At 39.9% G+C, this 13,900-nt stretch overlaps 1 protein-coding gene across 1 annotated transcript in view; it reads right to left on the bottom strand.

The window, feature by feature from the left end:
* Positions 1-1,330: 1,330 nt before the first annotated feature.
* The window catches only part of ccdc85al (coiled-coil domain containing 85A, like), a 29,679-nt gene continuing 17,109 nt past the window's right edge, over positions 1,331-13,900 (bottom strand). Inside the window, exons 3-4 of the mRNA XM_084715933.1 lie at positions 5,235-5,292; positions 1,331-2,442 (exon numbers count right to left, since the gene is read on the bottom strand). Of these exons, the coding sequence (XP_084572059.1) occupies positions 2,424-2,442; positions 5,235-5,292 (77 nt within the window). The 3' untranslated portion in view covers positions 1,331-2,423. The remainder of the gene's footprint in view (positions 2,443-5,234; positions 5,293-13,900) is intronic.

Raw genomic sequence — 13,900 nt, 5'->3', positions numbered from 1 at the left:
CATCACATGATCTCTGCTGTGCGTAATTAAGTCATGAAGCTGGAAAGAACAGAAACTGACTGACACATTGTTAGTTTTGGTCTTTTCATCGGATATGTTGTAATGCTAACAAATATACAAAACAGCATTGTCAGCTTTATCCTTGAAAACAGATTATGAACACACACACACACACACACACACACACACACACACACACACACAAACACACACACACACACACACACACACACACACACACACACACACACACACACACACTCATATACACACACAATGGTGTCAGAAATCTTTCGTAGCATAATGGATATTATGGCACAACTGGAGTGAGCCTGTTGGTCAGGATGTGAGGGAAGGTGATGAGTGCAGAGGAAGGGGAACGGATTGTTTCTGTTCCAGTGACTCAACAGGAAATTCTGTCTAGTTTGGCTCCATTGTCTCTGATCTGGCAGGATGAGAGGCAGCAACATGTGATACTTTCATGTTCAACATGTGGTGGTCAGGATGTGTTTTTGCTAGTGCTTGATTTCTTTATCACACTAAAAAGGACAGCTCAACCCACAAATAAATAACACACCATATTCCTGTGGCCTGCAGTGTTATTCATCCATCTAGATGAAGGATCTCAAACTCAGATTGTCTTGGGGCCAATGATGGTATTGTCACCTCATAGGGATGGCCACTTAAACATTCTCTAGTACTGCAAGAAAGTGTAATATTTCTTTTTTTTGTCTCCATTACTGACGTATTTTCATCTTACTTAACAAAAACTGAAAACGGCGTCTATAGCTTTTCATATACATTATTTAACAATCCATTGGACACAAACTCAGTAACTCTTCTGTCACTTCCAATTTGTATTCCGCTGATGAAAATGACAAGCTGAGCATTGTCTTGTCTGTTTCATCCGTGCTTTCCTCAAACGCCTCAGAGTATGCAGTAAAACCTGTAGCCTTGTTGTGTAACTGATCATAAATGTCACTTAATAACTTCCTAATCTGCTCTGCCGTTGTATTTGCAGATATAGAGATAATGTAATAATTATTATAACAAGATATTCTTTTCTGGACACAGAATATCAGAAAATTGCAACATGCAATCCTTCACAAACACACATATACTGTTGATGTTTATATGTCAGTTGTATTCAGTTCATAGGTAGTTTAAATTCATATGAAAGAACTAGAAAAAAAAATAAAAATAAAAAATATATGATATGATGGCACTACAGGTAAGGGGAAAAATATGTATTTTTGATGTAGGGTCAAAGGTCAGCACACACACACCTCTGAGTCACTTCAGCACACTGAAATAAAACCTGAACAAGTGATGCACTTTTACATAAAGAAGTCTGTTTATTATTTGATATATATATCATATGCATCTTCATATAATAGTTCTAATACCAGTAAGTCAAAAATAATAATCATATTATATTTATATATATAGATATATAGAAAACTAATCCAATAATCTACTTTTTACTTGGACTTTACTTCCTTGTAAAAAACAACATGGAGAAACGTATAATCTTATCCCCAGCTTCAATATAGGCGCTTTAAGGGAGCAAAGAAGATAATACAAAAAAGAAAAATTACACCTGAACGTTGCATCTTATAGAACTAGAACATCTGTCAGCAGCTAGTAATGGTGACCATGTTGGTTTAAGACACAGGAAGAGGTTGTTTTTTTTTTTCATTTGCTAGAACATCTTTGACAAATATGTTTTTTTGTTTTTAAATTCAGTTGAAATGGCTGTAAAAGTTGAAGACAATGGCAATCGTGATCTGCTGGAATCGGAGACTGAGAGACAGAACATTAGATTACACCAGTCTCACTACACACTTTGAGGATGATGGATATCTGAGGATGAAGGAGAGGAGGGGCGAGTTGGAAAGCAGGGAGGGGAACAGGAGAAAGAGGGAAGAGTGTGGGAAAATAATGGAGGACAGCAGGGTGTAGAAAGTTTACTTTATGTGCTTCATCAACATAGATCTGCAGCTGTAAACAGAGGGGCAGCGGCACAAACAGTGCAGAGTCCTCTCCCCTCGTCTTTTAACACCGATCCCCAGCGTCCCTCCCGTCCTCGGGGCGCTCTCCGGGAGGTAGCCGTGTCACAGTTGGCAGGGAGATATATCCACTCTGATCCATTTAGCTGTGGCAGTCTTCACGAGTTTTACCAACCGTAGTAATAGCATTCCCCAAAGAACTTCTCCCAAACTCTCGATATGTAGAAATAAAAACATGGAGGCAGGCTGTTTCAGGGCTGTGGACACGGATGAGGTCATGGACAACACACCATCCGGAGCCGTGAAGGGTGGCGTCCAGGGGCCCTCGTGTCTGTCAAGGCCAGAGACGCAGGAGGGCTGTACCACTGCGACCCCCCCTCTTTCATTTGAGGAGCCTAGCTGGTCAAGTTGGGGTCAAGAGGAGGCATCAAAGCTGCACAGGAAAAGAAGAAAAAGAAGAAGAGATCTTATTAATGCGGTGTAATTTTTGGAGGCATTATTGATCCTTGACTGATTTGACACACAATAAACACACCTCAGCCGCTGTTTGCCTGCATGCGTGGTTTGAAGAAACTTTTTTTAATACCACATGTTTAAAAACAATGCAATACTAACATTTTATGAAAATGCATAAAGGCAGGATTACACCTCTATTTTAATAGGAAGTGGAGACCACAATTATTTTTTCTGAATAACTGACTACAATGTAAGGCGCCACTAATATTCTGCATGGCAATGCATTTCTCGGGAAGTATTACTCAATTTCACGGTGATGAATACTCAACCATTAGCAATACAAACAGATAAAATCCCAACCTAATTCTCTATTTCACAGCAGTCATACTGACTTGTCATAGCAGCAAAAGCACAGGTGTTACTAATAACATTAACAATGTCTCTGCTCTCTTCAAGTGTCCCAGTGAGTCAGTATACTCAATGCCAGGACACTGACAGTGAAGAGGCTGAGGTGATCTTTTTTAAGAGTCTTAATAATCCATCAAGTCTGCAGCTGTAAATGTTACAGTCTTGCTCATTCACTTCGGCTCAATTCTCGAATGAGAATAATTTTCAAAACATTTAGTTCAGATCTCTGAACAACATGTTTGTTGTTCTCAACAGACTGGAATTTTTCATTCGTTAAAGTGAATTGCACACATTTTGGCACAAGTGCACAAAAGAGTAAATACAATTGCCTATAATTTGCAAAATAACCACTTGCACATGGCTTTGTTGATCAAAAGTGATGAGCTGATTCTCAGTGAAACTGTGAAACTCTTCACAGCTTCCAAACATTCTTTCATCGTTTGAGCCGTCACATGCAAAATGATCAAAATCTGACGTACACAGCATGGCATGTAATGTTTGCGATGTCTGCTAAATTGGCAACTCACCTGCCATTTTCTATTTACAGTAAACCAGGAGTTTAGTGAGGAAGAAACCCAAATAAACTCAGTTTATCACCTCTGGAAATAAGGCTGACTGTTTCCTCATCTATTTCCATATAAACTGTGTCAATCAATAAATGGTAAAATTGTGGGTAAACTACAGTTTATCCTATTTACCACCACACCCCTGCAAGTAATAATTTGCTACACAAATACATTTACTGTATACATGCAGATGTGTACTACAGTAATGTGCAGTATTGACTTTTCCCAGTGAACCTTCACCTATGTTGAAATCTAAATCTAAAAAGCTCAGTATGATACACAACAGCATTTAGCGAGACAGATATGACCTTCTTCTACAGGGAGCAGTCAGTCAACAAAAAAGTACAACAAAACAGAGATACAGAGATTTTATATAAGAAGTATGTGACTTTTCATTTTGGGGGCATTAGCAAATTTACTGACACAAAAACTAGTTTTTTAAGATTCAGTGAAACATTTTGGGTGAGTTACTACCTTGTGTACATACGCAATAAAGTTGTGGTGTCCCACGAAACAGCTGTGACAATTGTACTTACAGTTTAGAGAATGTTTTGAAAAATGAGCCAGAACGATTGAGAAAAAATGTAATAAATGTTTAGCAAAAGGACTTTGGTCCAGATGCACCAGCCAAGGGGAGTTTTCACAATCTGGCACCCCAAAAGATTCTTTGACTGAACAGCAAGCATTAGCAGGTGATTTATTACCCACAAATAAAGACATTAGTTACAACTTGTCATAGATAGATAGATAGATAGATAGATAGATAGATAGATAGATAGATAGATAGATAGATAGATAGATAGATAGATAGATAGATAGATAGAAGAAGCAAATGAAAGAGACAAAGTGTTTTAGTGAGGAAGATGTTCATCACTGTAGGCTTTTGTGTTTCTTATCGGTGACAGATCCTTTTGTTCCCGCCTGCGTCTGTCTCCACCGCAGCAGAGAGCCAGGGGACCTGACTTCAGTCTGCATTGTTAGCACATCCTTGTTGCCTTTCTCTCAGCTTGCAAGTCATCCTCTGACATAAAGTACACTTTCTTCTTCACCTGACTCACCGGTGCATATAAGGAATGATGAGATGAAAAGACTAATGTGAAAGAGGAGGAGGAAGACATGTCCGTCCACAGGTAGACAAAGTCGCCATATATGGGAGAACGACCATGAGAAGATGCGAGAATTGTGCCCATGATCGCATGTAGGTGGTTACGTGCGTTCTGGCCAGGGGTGGCGCGACTATCCTCTAGGGGGAGGTATGTCTTGTCTTGCAGTCATTAAATATTAACACAGCCACCCCGCCCTCCCACCGGGGCCTGATTGAAGATGTAGGATACACGTGGGGACAGGATAGGGTCACCTCTAGCTCTGTAGTCCCACTGTAAACCCACTGTGATTACACCTGGGCCAGACCAAGCATGCAAACACATTAGTCATGTGCAGCCGGTACACTGGACCGACCCTGCAATGACACAGGATCACAACAGAATATGAGTCAGAGATATTTGTGTTGATCACCTCAAAATTAGCAAGAAAACAGAGTGAAATGTTCAACACGCTCATTCTTTTATATAAATGACAAATACCCTCCAAGCCGACTGTTAAATGTAAACAGGTTTCGAGACTCCAGCTAAACGCTGTATAGTAAAATAGAATAATGGGAGCTAATTACAGGATTATGGGCCCTTGTGGAAAGAATACACAATGACCTTCACTGGCTGTTCTTCTTCTTCCAAAAGAGTCTAATTAACAGAAAAGAGGTTTATGAAAAAGAAACAAGGTGGAGAGGGGCTCTTACCTGTCCCATAGCTTGACATTTCTACAGTTGTTGGTGCAGCAGCCGGCTGATATCAAAGCTGTGACAAAGAGAGATGGACACAGAGAGACAGAGGAAGAGATGAGTTTTAAATGTGTTGTTTTGACAAGAGAAGAGCGCCTCATTAATCTAATGATTTAGCACTTACGTCTGTCTGTTTAAACTGCCAAAACAAGGGAAAATGACTCATTAATAAAACATGGTGATGGAGTACCACCGGTTTTTATTATCAGGGGAAATGTATTCAAAAGGTGGAATTAAGAATGTATATTATTGAATATATCCTGGTCACCACTCACACAAAACTGACTGAATCATATGTAACAGAATACTATAACGTTTTGGAAAATACAATTTTTTGCTTTTTTGCCAGTTAGATGAGCAGATCAATACCTCAAGTATTGAGCTGTAGCCAGCCACAATTATCTTAGCTTAGCAAAAAGACAGCTAGCCTGACTCGCTCCAAAGTAACCACTTCACTGTATAACTATTTCTTGGTAAACAGTAGTTTATTCTGCCACCTAACACTTCAGTGCAGCTTGCCTGGCACCCCTATCAAAGACTTTGAGATTAGTTACAGCATGTAATTCCCTAGAAAACCAGAAATTACTGTTGCTCCACTTTTTTTTTGGTAATAGATTAAACAAAAGAGAAATATGTTAATTTGTGAGATTAATGCCATTCCTGACATGACCAGATCTCTCAACCACTATAAATTTAGAGCATTGTGTTACATAACAGATTAGCTTTCAGAATTTATTGAAAGAAATAGTACACTCAAGGAGCATCCGGTCCATGGCCACTACTCCATATTGTGTCGTATAGAGCAGCATTTACAACTTTCCACATTCCCTCCTCGCGTGTATCAATCTCTGCTGCGGTGGTGCTGGTGACAGCCAGCAGAGTGGCAGCAGCCTTCACAGGGTGGCTAAATGTGAATCATAATGTACACACACATGCACACCTGCAGGCAGACTGATTTATCTGGACCTTAATCTCAGAGTGCATGAAATTTAAGACTATAGGATAACGGTGTACAATAGCAGGAGTCAAGGGTGGGCAGACATATAAACAAGGATTTATTTTTGTTTAAGGAGTGACAGATTAAACAGGTTTGCTCTCTGAAGGTTCAGCCAGGCTGTCTCACATTGACAAGTGTAAAGCTCCTTTTGGTCCCGGCAAAAAAACCCACTGACACCCACTAACATCTGGCTTTTGTCTTCAAAGAGAAAGTGTACAGTCCACATTTCTGGGACAAATGACTCTGTAGTAGTCACAGGTATTTATCCACTGCAGCTCCAGTTGGCAGATAATGAGAAAAGACACCCGGGTGAACACTATTTTTCGCCTCCTTTTCGGCAGAGGCAATAAAGGAAGGCTTGTTGTTTCCACTGGTGTCTTCTATGACACCTTTGCTCCTTTTCCAGACATGTGCTGGCTTGGCTTGACTTGGCGTGGCTCGATTTGCGGAAAACGTTGGGTTTTCACCAGCAGTAACACAGTAACACGACTCCTATACAACTGAAACAGTAAAATAAGGCTGATACCTGAAATTAAAAACAGCAACACAATAGAGAAACTTAACTTGAAACCACAGAGATTCAGTTAGAAGCTACAAAAGCACTGAGAGCTGAACACACTAAAATTGCCTTTCTCTCTGCTCTCCTGCACACGCAAATTGAGTCTCAGCTTTCCAGAGACACATCAGTATAATACTGACAGGCAAACTCATGTTCTTGGAAAAGGGTCAATAGCCCTTTAAGCAGGGTTAGCCACATTTAAAAAAAACTACATATACATGCAAATTTTGTGTAAAAACAGTATAAGACATCACACTATCACACTTAAAATGACTATCCTTAAACACAAGATAGGCTCTCGACTCTGTCTTGACATCCTTGACAAAACCCCTGTCTGCTGCTTTTCTGCTTGGCAGAAGAATTGATGCTGCCAAAGAAAACAGTGTGAACCTAAAGCTGTTTTAAAGTACAGGACACAGTATTTGTCCTCACACTCTCTGGCTCTGTGAGCACATCTGGTCAGAACTTTGTCCGGTTAAGAAGTGGAAAAATGCCTTTGCCTTAAGCGGTCCAAGCTTTAAAAAAAAAAAAACACCTTATCCCTCTTTACCTCTTTTGCCCTTCAAAACAATTCTTTTATCCTTGCTCCCCTGCTTGATATCTCTCTCTGTCGTTTTCTCTCTCCACCAACGGTTTCCTCCCCATGAGCCCATAATCATGTTTTCAGCACATTTCCTCTCCTTGGCGCACTAACATCTCTCATTAAAGATTCATAACGCTCTTGTGACCGCCAAGTTCTGCGAAAGATTCCAGTAGCCACCTTCACCAAGTTCCCTGCCCCTTCCCTCACTCTGTTTATCTTCACGTCGGGGGAAGGGGGGATGAGGCAAGACGGCGCAGATATGAAAACTGCTTTAAGAATCGGGGGATGCAGCCGTGGGCTGGAGGGTATTTTCATTTGGAGGTCAGCGTGCGTGGAATGGAATTGATTTCACGGCTAAAGCAGAGCTCATAGACCAGTTAGAGAGAGGTAAAAACATGATCACAGCTCACTTTCTCCTAACACATGAACACAAACAACAAGGCAGAGAGTCTACAGGAAGTGTAGTGGTTCATGCTACATTTGAAAGCAGGACTTCGTCTGAACATGATACAAACAGAGAGTGGTCTAACAATGACATCCCAACAGAATGTGGTTTTGAATTGATGCTGGAAATAAAATCACTTACTGCACTTATCAAATCTAACAACGAATGAGAGAGTCCTTACAAATCCACTCTGAATTTACCATGGTCATATTAATAGAAAATGAATATCAGAGTACCCGCTGTACAATGTGATTAGTTCCAGATGTGTTCCAGATGAATTTTCATAACAAACACATGGTTGGTGTCCACCCTGTTCCTGAGCTCAGAGCCTGTCTGGAACGTCCAGATTAATTTGCTAACATGCGTGATACTTTCATTCATTGTGACAGAAAGAGACGTTTGCTCTGTGCAGAAGATTTACAGTGGAAATGGTTTTGCGAGGTGTGTTACTGCAAAGAAGAAACCTTTCTTCACTATCTTTAATGATGTCTTTACTATCGGCCATTTTTACTGACATCAGAATAAAGTAGCTATGATCTCCATAGGGTATTTTTGATGAGGTGCATGCCTCTATAGTGACAGTGTCTTTGTGTGCATAGTCTCCATAACTAACACATAACTATAACTGTAGTTAAAAGCATTAACACAAATGGGTCTCAACACAGTACACTGTATAATGAAATTCTTTGGTTCATAGGATTAATCAACAATGAAGTATAAAAGAATCTATCAAGTAGATAAAGAAAAATAAATAAATAAAATAGATAACAAATAAATTGCAGTATAATTAAGAGTTAAAAGTTAGTTAAAAAATGCTGAGAATCCATGTTTTTTCTGCTATGTTTACTCCCCTCTACACGTGGAAGTTAAAAAGTTTGGCTTCAGGACTTTCTGCCAGCAATCTTCATGTTAGAGAGTCCTGAAGCTGTCTGCCAGAGAGGGCTTTCTGGCAGAAAGGTAAGCAGGTGACACAGTATCAAGTGTGACAAAATCCCCCTCAAGAACAAGCTGTAGAAAATGAATGGGTGAAGCACTGTACGTCCACCCAGGAGACTGAAGTTCAATTCTCATGTGAAGCTTGTTGTTGACTTATCATTTTGACAGTTATCTTCATGTTTGTTCGTCATCATCATTATTATTATTACTGTTATCATTATTATTACTATTAGTAGTAGTATTAGTAGTAGTGGTATCATTTTCATTTATCATTTCCAATACAAATCCATTGGTAGGTTTAGGAAAAGATCATTGTTCCAGTTAAAATAGACCATTAAGCATGAGCTACAAACCCCTTGCTGGCAGAAAGATTCGAAGGCTAACCTCTCCCATGTGCTCTCCTGCAGGTCCAACATTGCTGTACAGACTTCAACTAGTTTTCATATGTGTTATTGTTTTGTGCTCTTTCACTGTTGTTTTTAGAATTCTTGCTACAAAAAAAAGTAGCCGACCGACACTCTTTGTGACCCTCTCCTTGCAGGTGGCTGTGGTCTGTTGAGATCTTCCCAACAGAAACAGACAGAGAGGCTACAGGAAGTGTAGCTGATACTTATCTAGCTGGCAGGCCTACATTTGAAAGATGGACTTGGTCTAAGCATGTTCTGATAGATCAATATAAACATAAAATGGTCTAGCAATGATGTCCCTGCAGTTTTTGAACGTCTTTAGATTGTTACCAGACTTCAGAAACATGAATCTATGTTGTCTGTATTAGTATAAAATGAATATTAGGTTCTTTATACAATGTGATTGGTTCCAGATGTGTTCCAGGTTATTCTTCATAATAAACACATGTCGGAAAGGCCTTGTCGCCACTCTGCTGTATGAAGGTTGGCGCCCCTCTGTTCCTGAGTTCATTACCTTGTCTGGCACATCCAGATCAGTTTCAAACATGTTTGATATTTTTGTCTCATTGCATTGTTTTTGGTCTGGCTGCTCTCGTCTGTACATCACGGTAGATATACTCCTAGAAATAAGAGTTTCTACACGGTTCTTTCTGAAGGGCTGTGGTTCTACCCAAAACCATTTGCTTCTGAAGAACTTTTTTTTTTGTTTGTTAAGGGTTCTTTGTAAGACTAGAAGTTCTATTAAGAACTCTTTTCATTTAAAGAACTCTTTTTGGAAGAAATAGTTCTTCAAGGACTGTTCAAAGTAAAGGTGTTGAAAGATGTTTTGTTAATGTAAACATCGATAACTGAAACATAAACTGATGATGGATGACACAATATAAAATCATGGGATTCAATAAGTTTGTGCCTCATCTATGGAACACAATATGGTTCTTTAAAGAACCCTGGGAAGGCAAGAGGGTAATATTTGAAACCCTTAATACGCTGGGTGTTCTCAGTAGAACCCCTGGGATTCTAGATGAAACCCTTGTCATATAAAAAAGGGTTCTCGGTAGAAAACCTAAGGTGTGTTCTGAATAAAGACCTGTGGAACATTAAAGAGTTGTTGGTAGAACCCCCTGGGTGCGTTCTAGATAAAAACCTGTGGAATATAAAAGCATTCTTGGTAGATCCCCCCAGGGTGGGTTGTAGATGAAACCCTTGGAATATTAAAGGGTTCTCAATAGAATACGTGGGTGGGTACTCAATGAAACCCTTGGAAAATAAAAGCATTCTCAGTAGAACACCCTCGGTGGGTTCTTGATGAAGCCCTTGGAATCTTGATAGAACTCCCTGGATCCCTTAGAAGCTACAAAGGGTCTGAATAGAACTCCCAAAGAGAGTTCTGGGTGGAACCATTACGCCGTAAAAGATTTATCTATAGAGCCTCTCAAGAGAAAGTCATGGTTCTAGTTAGAACTTATATTTCTGAGAGTGTACAGCTGTGAACCTTACAGTCAGGAACCAGAGCACAAAGATTAGTGGGAACACACAGTTAAAAAATGTATTTTAAGAAAGATCCTGCATGACAGATTTGAAGGAACATCCGCACTGTTTCTTGTTCAATGCACCATGCTAACTCAGTTCTGGGTCTTAGGACTCAAACCTCACCCACTCAAGCACAAGAACAATTAGCTTAAATGGATTTGCTGTCTCAAGGTTGGCAGCCACACACACACACACACACACACACAGGTCACAAGATTACAATCTGCTGTCTCGTGATGGAGCAGTCCTGTTAACACACAGCAGGCATGAGCCAAAATCCAGAGAATCCCTTCAACGTGAACTCAATCAATGTCTGATGAAACTTGCTCTTTCTGAGTTCCAGCCAGCACCCGTGACCTCTTCAAGGAGAGTTATGAAGTGAGAAAACATACAGCACACTTGGACGGTGTTTGTTGATTTAGTTATGGGCCGAGCGCTAAAACCTAAATTGGATTTAACGGGATGTGAGAGATGTGTAGAGGGAAAGGGGTCCTGTGTGGGTCAGAGCATGAGTATATAGATAACGTGATTACTCCAGAATAATGTGGGGCCTAAGCTCCCTTAAATTCCACCTCTGTACACCAGAGCTGGAGTGAAAGGCTCTAAATTTCCCCACAAAGAGATCTGTGAGATTGGCTGGGGAGACTCTGCTCCCACACTGAATAAATCATGGTTCCGGATGGGAAACCCGTCTCCCTCTGCAACCAGGCGCCAATTATTAACTCGATATAACTCATAATCTCGCAGTTCACATACGAGATTCAAAAAGTGCTGGTCACAAAATCAGATCTCTATGGTTTAATGAAAATTGGAGAAATAAGTCAGAAAAATGATCTGGGGAGCAGAGATGGCAATAGTACAAATAGTCTTTACTCAAGGAGAAGTACAAATACTTGTGTAAAAAAGACTGGTAAAGTATAAGTACTGATTCAACTTCTTTACTCAGTATAGTATAAAATTTAAGTTGCCCTCTGAAGGACATTTCTACCTTTCTGTGCAAAGCTATCAGCTCTTCTCCACACGTAAGTCTCCCTCTCTGTCTGTTTCATTTTCCGTTACATTTTTTGTCTTGTTAAATGTTTTACACCTTTTTAAGTCATTTTTTCCTTGTTATGTCTTCTAAGTTGTATTACTTTTTATTATGGCTTTCTTGTCATGTTATGTGTTTTACATATTGTTGCCTTTTTTCTTATGTTTATTATATCTTATGTCTTTTTGTTTTGTTACGCGTTTTTTGTTTTATGTCTTCTAACATCTTATTATGTATTTCTTGTTCTGTTACATCTTTTCCGTCTTGTGAAGTCGATTCTGTCTTGTTATGGCTTTTTACATCTCTTAGATGTTTTTATATCTTATTACCTCCCTTCTGTTGATTTTCATCTTGTTACGTCTTTTTTGTTCAGTTACATCTTTCTACCTCCCTTATGTCTTGTTACCTTTTAATGTTGTTTTTCATCTTTTTACATCTGTTGTGCATGATATGTGCTGACGGATACACCAAGGCATCATCTTTTCTCTGTTTTTATTTTCTCATGCATTTAGGTTGAACAAATGCTGGGAAGGCAGCGCAATGATTCAGAATTAAAACATAATCAATAATTCCCCTCAAATGCATTAAAAATAAAGTAACAACCCTGTTTTAAAAATATAAGCAGTAGAGATTACAGATAATTGTGTTAAAATATTCAAAGTAAAAGTATAAAGTTATTAGAAAAATAAATGATCAGGTAAAGCACAGAAAATCCTACTCCTACATACAGTGATCAAATATTTGTACTTTGTTCCTTCACACCTCTGCTGGGAAGGCAGGGATCCAAACAATAAAAATAAAGCAGCTCTGGGAGAAAAAAAGTGCTGAATGAGTGGTGTATCTGTATAATTTGTCAAAACCAGTAATCAAGTTGTTATTGATGTCTGAATCAAGCCAGTAAACACACGAAGCCGCTCTGCTCAGGGCCGCTCATCTCTCAATCCTCTTTGATCTGTCAACCCCTCCCTCCCTCGCTCTGTCTCTCCTTCTCTCAACTTACAGGATCAATGCAAGGTAATTTCACATGGCCATTCCCTCAGATCTCCTAAAAATCTGCCACATAAATTATTCAGACCGGCTGGGCAGGAAAGCCCATGGAGATGCATGGTGGATCAGTGACCTTCCGTTTAGCTAGCAGTCAGTGAGACAATCGGAGAGACAGACAGACGGACAGACAGACAGTCAGTCAGTCAGTGAGGCTGCCTGGCAGGAGAGCTGCTTGTCCTGACGTCCCTCGGGCAGCTGCAGTCAGTGCTGTTATGTGCAACTCTGAAGCATGAGGGCAAGTTCTGAATGCATAATACAGAGATTATGTGTGGCCACAGCACACGCAGCGAGTGGAAGACAAAATGCGGGATATTTATGGAGTCAAGTCGGTGTTTGGTCAGCTGCTATAGGCGTCCCACAGAAAGGCCCAGTCTTCACGTCGATTCCACCTCAGCTCTCTTTGGTCATTGACTGTAGCGCCAACGTGCTTATTGATTACCCTGGTTGTCAGTCATGGGTGTATTAGCTGTCAGTCAGCGCTGGAGAGACCCTGGTGGCAGTTACTGACTTTCTCAAGCTCGTAAACAAAATGGCTGCCATGCTTAAAGTCAGCACGCTCTTGTTTGATTGAACAGTTTGTTACAGGAGGTAAATGAATGCTAGGAAACATTGCCTAGTGGCTTCAATTTGCAGTGAATATGTTAAGCTAACTACCCACTGGCTCTAGCTCCAGAGTTAATGCAGATATTTGAGTGTTATCAATCTAACTCTTCGCAAAAATGTGGATAAACATCTTTCACAAAACGTGTCCTTATGAGAAAAGGATGTACTTATCAACATTAGAGTGCAGGTATATTTTCTTTTTGCCCATTTGGTGTCTTTACAACCGTATCTCCCTAAATCACTTGCTGCTTTTGGGAGAAAAATGTGTTTTTTTCTTTCAGCTTCTTTATCACTCCTTTCATACTGTATGTATTTTAGACCAATAAAATGGGTCCATCTTCACAGAAATGCATCCTAGTGTTGCTCTAACAGTATTTTTATGTTAAGACTATGCAGAGTGTAAAACTACAGGAATTAGACAGCAAAAGCTGTCACGCTGCTATAATTAACAGTAAGTGTCACGTGACTGCTGTGTAACAACTGTAAT

Source organism: Lutjanus erythropterus, chromosome 3 (assembly GCF_056507025.1).
Source record: "Lutjanus erythropterus isolate fLutEry1 chromosome 3, fLutEry1.hap2, whole genome shotgun sequence".
Lineage (NCBI taxonomy): Eukaryota > Metazoa > Chordata > Actinopteri > Lutjaniformes > Lutjanidae > Lutjanus > Lutjanus erythropterus.
Note: the sequence above shows the minus strand (reverse complement) of the source record. Positions and strands in the feature narration are given on the sequence as shown.